The sequence below is a fragment of the Notechis scutatus genome, chromosome 1, assembly GCF_049901735.1.
Source record: "Notechis scutatus isolate UNSWTSFEM ecotype Mainland chromosome 1, rNotScu1.2, whole genome shotgun sequence".
NCBI lineage: Eukaryota > Metazoa > Chordata > Lepidosauria > Squamata > Elapidae > Notechis > Notechis scutatus.
Window position 1 is genome coordinate 333,099,338 of NC_142009.1, and position 10,209 is coordinate 333,109,546.

At 45.9% G+C, this 10,209-nt stretch overlaps 1 protein-coding gene across 4 annotated transcripts in view; it reads right to left on the minus strand.

The window, feature by feature from the left end:
* The window catches only part of LOC113429048 (transducin-like enhancer protein 2), a 67,446-nt gene extending 57,489 nt beyond the window's left edge, over positions 1–9,957 (minus strand). For 3 of the 4 annotated variants that reach the window (XM_087952750.1, XM_087952751.1, XM_087952748.1), the window contains exon 1: positions 9,392–9,872. In XM_087952750.1, the coding sequence (XP_087808876.1) occupies positions 9,392–9,415 (24 nt within the window). In that variant the 5' untranslated portion in view covers positions 9,416–9,872. Of the gene's footprint in view, positions 1–9,391 lie in introns of all 4 variants that reach the window. The other variant, XM_087952749.1, reaches the window with a different exon arrangement.
* Positions 9,958–10,209: the final 252 nt, after the last annotated feature.

A 10,209-nucleotide genomic window follows, 5' to 3' on the forward strand; every position in this document is an offset into this window, starting at 1 on the left:
TAGGCCCCCATTTCCAGCCTCCAGAGGACATAAGGAGCCTGGGGAGGGGAGAAACAGACCTCTCGGAGACTGAAGGAAAGCCTCCGGATCCTGGGGAGGGGGGAAATGAAGCTCTCGGAGGCTCCAGAAGGCCGGAGAGCCTTCGGAGCCCCAGGAGGCCGTTTCTGCCCTCCTTGAGGCTCGAGGAAACCTCTGTAGCCCGGGAAGGGTGAAAATACCCCCGGCCATGGTGCAGGAGGCTGACTAGGTCACGACCACCATGGCCACGACCACCCAGCAACCGGGCAGAGAACCGGTTGCTAAATTTTTTGAAGCCCACCCCGCCCATAATGGATTGAAGCGATAACAACGATGAACGTTAGGAAAACACATCCTGTCCGTTTGGATTCCTGCCATCAAACGAAGGGTGAAGCTTGATGACTTCAAGCACCCCTTCTGGATCTGGAGCATTAGAATGATTTTTTTAAAAAAAAAAAAATATTCTCCTTTTTCGGAGGTGCCCTCAGCTGCAGTGAGAAGAGCATGTAGAAGGTACCAGGCAATGATAGGCAGGAAATGAAAAGAGCCACTGTGAGTTTATGAACTGCAGCTGCTTATAAAATGATTGCGGCTGACAGGAATGGCTGTAACCTAAAATTAAGGGAGGTAAAAATCTTTTAAAGGGTTTTTTTTTCCCCCACCCTGGCTTGCAAGCAGCTTGCAGGCTGGTTTTAAATCCGCCTGGAAAAGGGAGAGATAAAAGACACCCCGTGCAATGCATTTAAAAACAGTGTTTTTCAAACTTGGCAACTTTAAGACGGGTGGGACTTCAACTCCCAGAATTCCCCAGCCAGCCGTGCAGAGTGGGATTTTACTCACCATACAGAACTGGGCAAAAAGCCACATTTTTACACTTTTTCAGCCAAAAAAAATGAAAACTTCTAATAAAAACACAATGATGCTCTCTGAAAACAGCCAGTTTAGGGATGGGGCAGAAACCCTATTTTTCAAGGAGACTCCTGTTGTGACTCTACAAAAGTCCCTGCTCTGAGTAGCTTCCACCCAACCAGGATGCATTCCTCAGGGATCTGGCCAGCAAGTATCCTGCTAGTATACCCCAAACCCCTCAATCTGGTCTAGAGGTGAAGGAGTTGGTCTAAGAACCAGAAATCAGCTGGGTGACTTTGTTCTAATCACCAGGAGACTGGGAGCTCTAGTTCCGACTTAGGCACAACAGCCAGTTGGGTGACTTTGGGCCAATCACCAGGAAACTGGGAGTTCTAGTCCTATCTTAGGCACAACAATCAGCTGCATGACTTTGGCCAATTACCAGGAAACTAGGAATTCTAGTTCTGTTTTAAGCACGAAATGAAACTACATAGCCAAAAAGGCATTAAGAGTCATTAACCTAATCCTACGTAGCTTTTTCTCTGGTAATATCACACTACTAACTAGGGCATACAAAACATTTGCTAGACCAATACTTGAATACAGCTCATCAGTCTGGAACCCGCATTACATATCTGATATTAATACAGAGAAGAGTTCTGAGAAAGTCCAGAAATATTTCCACAAGAAGAGTTCTCCACTCCTCTACTCGTTGCAGAATACCTTATGCCACCAGACTTGAAATTCTAGACCGAGAAAACCTAGAACTATGCCGCCTTCGGTCCGATCTAAGTATAGTATATAAAATCATACATTGCAATGTCCTACCTGTCAATGAATACTTCAGCTTCAACCATAACAACACAAGAGCACACAATAGATACAAACTCAAGGTTAACCGCACCAAACTCGGTTGCAGGAAATACGACTTCAGTAACAGAGTGGTCAATGTCTGGAATACTCTACCTGACTCTGTGATTTCTTCCCCCAAACACTTTAACCTTAGACTGTCTACTATTGACCTCACCCCTTTCCTAAGAGATTTGTAGGGGGCATGCATAAGTGTACCAACGTGCCAGAGGTGGTATTCAGCAGGTTCTGACCAGTTCTGGAGAAACGGTAGCGGAAATTTTGAGTAGTTTGGAGAACCAGCAAATACCCCCTCTGACTGGAGATTTTACAGTATCCTTCCCCTGCCAGGCCCACCAAGCCATGTCCCCCAGAACCGGTAGTAAAAAAAAAAAATTGAATCCCACCACTGTGATGTGCCTACCGTCCCTGTCCTATTGTTTCTTTTTATTTTTCTTACATGTATCCATTTCATGTATTCATAACTATGTTTGTACTTATACCTGTAATCTTATAATCGGTTGAACAAATAAACAAATGAACAAATCCAGCTGAGTGGTTTGGGGCCAATCACCAGGAAACTGGGAGTTCTAGTCCTGCTTTAGGCACAAAAGGGTTTTTTCTCTCACCCCAACCACCTTACATGGATGCTATTGTGGGAAAAATAGGAGGAGAAAATACAGATAGTCCTCGACTTACGACCACAACTGAGTCCAAAACTTCTGTTGTTATAAGTGAATTTTGCCCCATTTTACGATCTTTCTTGCCTGGATTGTTAAGCGAACCACTGCGGTGAATAAGATAATAACCCCGGTTGTTAAGTGAATCTGGCTTCCCCATTGATTTTGCTTGCCAGATGGTCGCAAAAGGGGCTTGCGTGACGCCGGGACACAGTAACTATCATAAATAGGAGCCAGTTGCCAAGCATCCAAATTTTGACCATATGACCATGGGGATGCTGGAAAGGTGGCAAGTGTGAAAATCGGTCATAAGTCACTTTTTTTCAGTGCTGTTGTAACTTTGAACAATCACTCAACGAACGATTGTAAGTCGAGGCCTCCCTGAATTATATGTTTGTTTGTTTGCCTTTTGGAATTATTTATAAAAATCAAGAATTTTTTAAAAAATCATATAAATAAAAATTAAATAAAGGGCCCCTTGACCTTTTGGTTCTGCTTTCACGTAGGCTGGCTGTTGTGGCCTTGCTTGAGATCACGGTCAGCCGAGCGTCCAACAAGGCCACCGCACCGTATGCAACCAACCCAAATGCTACTTAGCTTCCAGGTCTGTGTCATGCAAATCCAGACTAATTGAAAAACACTGTGGTTAAATTAATTGTCGGTAAGGGACTTGTGCAAACGCCACGATATATCTCTCTCTCTCTTCTTCTCTTAATTCTGGAGCTAATGATTCGGTAGTCAGGGGTTACCTTTAAAGACCGAAATTTGCATCTTGTTTGCAAATTTCTCCCAGCTGAAGGGCCAGGCCTAGGGCTACATTCACACAATAGTCTAGGCAAGACTATTGTATTATATATATATATTGTGTGTGTGTGTGTGTGTGTGTGTGTGTGTGTGTGTATATATATATATTTGTTTTCTTAAGTTTTCATGGTACTTACATGTATGGTGTTCGGCTTGGTTGGGTATTTTCCCACGTCATTGTAGTTCTTTTAAAGTTGTAGCAACGTTTCAGCAGAATCTCATCTGCCATCATCAGGCTTCTGTATTGTGTCCGTCTGTGAGTCAGACTTTTACAGTAGTTTCAGATTTGAATTTGGGGCAGCCTATATATGCATATATATATATATATATATATATGCATATATATATAGGCATTCAGTTTGTAAGTACATGTAAGTACCCGCGAAAACTTAAGAAAACACACACACACACACACACACACATATATATAGTATTTATATATTAGATAGATAGATAGATATAATTAGATAGATAGATAGATAGATAGATAGATAGATAGATAGATAGATAGATAGATAGATTATATATTGTATTATTATACCTGTGGTGTGATCTAAGCATAATTCACAAAATTGTCTGCTACAACATTTTGCCTGTCAACAACTTCTTCAGTTCAACCACAATCATACACGGGCAAACAACTGATACAGACTAATGGTAAACCGCTCCAAACTCATTTGCAGAAAATGCGACTTCAATAACAGAGTGGTCAACCCCTGGAACGCCCTACCGGACTCCGTTGTTACAGCCTCAACCCCACACAGTTTCAACCTCAAACTGTCTACCGTGGACCTCACCCTGTTCCTTAAAGGGGGAGTGCATAACCGCACCAGCGTGCCTACCATTCCTGTCTTACGGTCCCCATTTATCTGTATGTACTTCCTTTGTTCCTGTTTATGTTCACACTTATGCTTGTCATCTTGTACAATCGGTCAGTCCTAGAGGAGACCAACCCTGACTGCTCTTTAGAAGGCTAGATCCTGAAGATGAAACTCAAATACTTTGGCCACCTCATGAGAAAGAAGGACTCACTGGAGAAGATCCTAATGCTGGGAAAGACTGAGAGCAAAAGAAGAAGAGGATGGCAGAGAATGAGGGAGGGAGGGAGTCACTGAAGTAGAAATGGACTCCGGGGGATGGTGGAGGACAGGAAGTGTCATGCCCCTGTCGGAATCTGATTCGGAGGGGGAGGCTGAGCAGCTGACAGGGAGTGGGAGTGTGGCTCCGTTGGCTGGGGAAGAAACTGGGGAAGGGCAAAGTCCGGATGGACAGAGCAGGAGAGAGGCAGAGCAAGGGAGAGGGAATTCAGAGGGAAACCCAAGCCCAACCCCTCTTCATCTTAGGGCATGCAGAAAGGAATGGAGAAGGGAGCAACGTTAGTTGCATGGCTTACCGGGGAGGAAAGGGCCCTGATTCCCTTCATTAGCTGCAGCTGGGAACACAGTGTTTAAAAAGAAAAGCTGAGCACAGCAACTTGTTGGAAGCAAATTGTGAGTTATCTGTTATTGTCGAGGCTTATCTGGGTTCCTGGCGTCTTCACAACTGTGTGTGTTTTGTTGGCCTTTCAAGTCTGCAATTCCCCATCCTGCCCTGTCAAGTTAATTGCTGCAGCATGGTTTGTGTGGATTTTTATTTACAGTTTGTATGTACTTGGTTTTCAGACTGAATTTCCTCCACTTAAAGACTGTTCTTGGGAGAGTTTTTTCTCCAGCTGAAGGTAACCTGGACATTGGGGGAAAAGTTGGAGGCATTAAAGGGACTCTTCTTACTTATGTGACTGTGTTGTCTTTGTGCCACACCCTGGGTCATCACAGGAAGGCCTGGAGGAACGTTGTTCATGGAGTCGTGATCAGTGGTGGCATTCAAATTTTTTTACTACCGGTTCTGTGGGTGTGGCTTAATGGGCGTGGCTTGGCGGAAGGGGAAGGATACTGCAAAATTCCCATTCCCTCCCCATCCCACTAACCTGCTTTCCAGCTCCGTTCTCCTGTGCAGGACAACAAAAGGAGATGCAGCCAATCAGGTGGGACTTGGGAGGCAGCGAATAAATGGGGCCGGGGCCAGTCAGAGGTGGGATTTGCCAGTTCTCTGAACTACTCAAAATTTCAGCTACTGGTTCTCCAGAACTGGTCAGAACCAGCTGAATACCATCTCTGGCCTGGAGGAACGTTGCCCATGGGGTCGCGATGGGTCAGACATAACTTTGCAACTAACAGCATGTTTGACAAACAAACGAACAAATAAATAAGGTGAAAACAACACTTGTGGGAATTCAAATTAGCCAATTACTTCCTGAGTCCCAGCGATCAGCTACAACAAATGTAATAAAGTAAATGAGCTGAACCTGTTGTGTGAATGATGTTTCCTGCTTCTTTAAGGCAGGTTAAAAAAGAAGGCACTCACCGGGGTGTGTTTGCCCCATAACTAACCTAATTATGCAGTACAGGTAGTCCTCAACTTACAACAGTTCATTTAGTGACCGTTCCAAGTCACAACGGCACTGAAAAAAGTGACTTAAAATCGTTTTTCACACTTACGACCATTGCAGCCTCCCCCTGGTCACGTGATTTACATTCGGGTGCTTGGCCACTGACTCACATTTACGACAGTTGCAGCGTCCGGGGGGAGGTCACGCAATCCCCTTTTACGACTTCCTGACAAGCAAAGTCAATGGGGAAATCAGATTCACTTAACAACCGTGTTACTCATTTAGCAACAGCAGTGATTCACTTAACCACTGTGGCAAGAAAAGTCGTAAGATGGGGCAAAACTCACTTAAACAATTTTTTTCACTTAGCAACATCAATTTTGGGCTCAATTGTGGTCATATGTTGAACACTTCAGTTTTAGGGTTTACAAGGACTCCTACACCAAGCAGGCTAAGTTCACACAACCTTCTCAAACTTCCTGCCCCCCATACACATATCCACAATTAACTTAGTTAACTATTGTTACTTATTTTATACTGAACTGGGCTCTGTCAATGCATCCGTTAGGTCCTCCCTTGACCTGGGTTGATGTGTTGTGTGATGACCTGGGGCGTGGCACAAAGGCAACCCAGCCAGAGAATAAGTAGGGGTCCCTTTATTAGCTCCAACTTTGCCCCAATGTCCCAGTTACCTTCCAGTCTGGAGAAAAACTCTCCTAGGAACCTGCAACAGCCTTTGGCTGCAGATATTCCAATCCAAAACGGTGTAAACAGAAATTATTAAACTATAAATTCAACAGGGCAAGATAGGATAATAAATCCGGCAGAACAAGATAAGGAGTTCCAGAGTGAAGTAACATGGCAGTAAATCAAACCAGTTGGGAGGATGCCAGAACCTCAGATAACAGCAGCCAAAACTAAGTGAACTCAGCATTTGTTCCCGACAAAGACCCCTCCCATCTGCCTCTCCTTTAAACTCCCTTCCCAGGTGTGTCTTGTGAAGGGAATCAGGGCCCTTTCCTCCCTCGTAAGCCATGCAACCCATGTTGCTCTCTTCTCCGTTCTTCCCTGCGTGCCCTAGGATGAAGAGGGGGTGGGCCTGGGTCTTCCTCTAAACCCCCTCTCCCTTATTCTACCTCTGCTCTGCTCTGCCTAGCCGGACTTTGCTCTTCCCCAGTTTCCTCCACAGCCAATGGAGCTACTCTCCTGTTTGTCTTCCTCCTCGGATTCAGACTCCAACAGGGGGCGGGGCATGACATGTTGTGTGAATAAGTGGAAGGATCGCCTTCCTTCCATCCAATCCAAGATCTGGGCTTGTCAGTGCAGACAGATCTGAACCCAGTACCCACAAAAACAGAAATGGCCACTCTGGTCAAACAGGATGGGGGCTTTTCCCATCCTTCAAAATTGGTTGGCTCTTTTTCCTTTTAAAAAATATGGTTTTGTAGCCTCTCCCCACTGGAACAGTGACCTTTTGGGTTCAAATACACAAAGAAATACAGAAGGACTTGCAATTAATCATAAAGGATTAATTACTCAGCTGAAAAGAAAACCCTGAACTTTTTAAGAAGAGGCAAGAAAAAATCCTGGCTCTGATTCTTGCCAGATTTCAGAGTCCCAAAGTTTTTTCCGCGCTTAGCTGGAAATCCATTTCTGGCAGATAAATTCATTTTGACTTGCAAATGCAGGTCGTCCTTGAACTTACGACCACAACAGAGCCCAAAGTTTCTGTGGATAAGTGAGACATTTGTTGACTTTTTGCCCCGTTGTACGACCTTTCTTGCCGCCGTTGTTAAGTGAATCACTGCAGCTGATTAGTTAGCGGTGGCAAGGCGGCAAGGCGGCCAGCCAGATCGCTGCTCCCATTCACCAGAGCTCAGGGAAAAGTTGCGGAGCCAGTTTCGGGCCTCCGTGGTGAAGCAGAGGACTGTGTGGCCGGCAGCCATCTTGAATCGACGGGCAGTATCGGCCCGTTTCTCCAGCCACTCCAGCGCCCAGAAAAGAGGACCAGAGCTGGGCCATCAGCCTCTACTAGCTGCTGGATCCTGACCACTGTGAAGGTGAGGTGCTTAGTTCCGGTGGGGGACCTGGTCCCCTTCTCCGAAGTAGACCAGGCCCTACAGGCCTCAAGGCCAAGCCTGGTCTAGGTTTTAGGCCCTATTAGGCCCCAATGGGCTTGAGTCCCAGCAGGATGCGTTAAAACAGGGCTGAAGAAGAGTGGCTGGAGCAATGGGGACAAGGAAAGGTAATTCCCCATTTTGATTCCCCTCCTGTGCTTCTCCTCCTTCCATAGGCTTAAAAACGGTCGTGAAGCGAATCTGTTTTTTCCCCCTGCGGACTTGGCTTGTCAGGAGGTCGCAAAAGTGGATCACGTGACCCCCGGAACACGGCGACCGTCATAAAGATGAGTCCGTTGCCAAGCGGCTGAATCTTGATCCCGTGACCGTGGGGATGCTAAAACGGTCGTTAGGTGTGGAAAATGCTCCTAAGTCTCTTTTTTTTTTTCGGCTAAATGAACGGGTGTAAGTGTAGTGTATTTTAAACACTTTAATTTTGGGAAAACCAGCTGCTGTGAGTAAGCAAGCAGAGACCTGGGGGGGGGCCAACCCAACACTTTGAATCCCCCCCTTCCCAAGCCTAAACTTCATAGCAGTTAAGTATGAGAAGGATCTCGGGGTTCTAGCGGACAACCATTTAAAATATGAGCCAGCCGTGTGGCAGCAGCTGCCAAAAAAGCCAACACAGTTCTAGGCTGCATAAACAGGGATAGAATCACATGAAGTGTCAATACCACTTCATAATGCCTTGGTAAGGCCACACTTGGAATCCAGTTTTGGTCGCCACGATGTAAAAAAAGACACTGAGACTCTAGAACGAGTGCAGAGAATAGCAGCAAAGATGATTAGGGGATTGGAGGCTAAAACATATAAAGAACAGTTGCAGGAACTGGGCCTGGCTAGTTTAATGAAAAGAAGAAACTAAGGGGAGACATGATAGCAGTCTTCTAGTATCTCAGGGGCTGCCCCAAAGAAGAGGGAGTCAAGCTATTCTCCAAAGCACCTGAAGGTAGGACAAGAAGAAGAAATGAATGGAAGCTAATGCATGCAGGTTTGGTCGCCACAATATATATATATATATAAAAAAAAGATGTTGAGACTCTAGAAAGAGTGCAGAGAAGAGCAAGAAAGATGATTAGGGGACTGGAGGCTAAAACATAGGAAGAACGGTTGCAGGAAACTGGGTAGGTCTAGTTTAATGAAAAGAAGAAACTAGGGGAGACATGATAGAAGTGTTCCAGTATTTGAGGGGCTGCCCCAAAGAAAAGGGGTTCAAATTATTTTCCAAAGCACCAGAAGTCAGGACAAAGAAACAATAAGGATGGGAACTGATCAAGGAGAGAAGCAACCTAGAACTAAGGAGGAATTTCCTGACTGAGAGAACAATAATCCTTGCCTCCAGAAGGTGTGAATGCTCCAACACTGGAAGTTTTTACGAAGAGATTGGATAACCATTTGTCTGAAGTGGTTGGAAGGGTTTTCTGCCTAAGCAGCGGGTTGGATTAGAAGACCTCCAAGGTCCCTTCCACCTCGGTTATTCTGTAATTCTGTTATTTTTTACATCCCTGCACCCCTTTCTCCATCCAGTTTTGCGAGACCCCCCCTCCCAAAAAAAGTCCCATTCCCCCAACCCCCTCAAGATACAACCCCTCCAAGCTCCATCCAAGCAACTCAACCCCTCACCCCAACCAAGGTGGTATACTTACGGCATGCCGTCCTTGAGAATACATCCTGGGGGACACGGCCCCCCACCCCAAAGAAATTGGGGGGTGGGTGGGAGCGCTCCTTCAGCCTTTCAGATTTCAGCAAGGTTTCCGTGCCATGCCCTTATTTATTGAAAAATAAAAGCAAAACGAGGGAGAAAGAAAGAAAGAAGGAAAGAAAGAAAGAAAAGAAAAGAGGAAGGGGAATCTTTTTTTTTTTTTTAAAGAATTTCTACGTGAGCAGGGAAAAAGAGAAGTATTTGCACACGCGGGTCAAAGGAGAAGCGTGTTAAATACCAGCAGAAGCGGGGGGGCGTCTCTCTCTTTCCCCCTCCCCACCGCCCATATCTTAAAGAGCACTTAGCAAGGAAGGCAAGAGGAGGGGAAGATTTGCGACCCCTTTAAAAAGGAAGGGGAGACATTTGTTCCGAGGGTGCAAGGAAGCGGGGGGGTGTTATGAGGGCGTGCGTGTGTGTGTGTGTGTGCGCGCGCGCGGGTGTGCAAACACTGGAGGTCGGTGCCAAATCTGATCGCGGTTCTGTGCGGGAAGCGCTGCCGATTGACAAGCCGACGGGGGTTGGGGGGCGGGGAGGGGAGAAAATCTCGCGCACGGAAGGTTTAAGGTGGATCCCGGCCGGCCCTCCCCTCCTCTTGCAGAAGCCATCGACCGGAACGGCTCCGCGGAGTCGTCTGAAACGCGAAAAAACGAAAAGCTGGGGTAGGATAGATAGGAATAAGAATAAGAATAAGACTTAAAGTAGAATAGAATTAGAATGAGAGTAGAATAGAATTAGAATTAGAGTAGAGTAGAATAAAGTAGA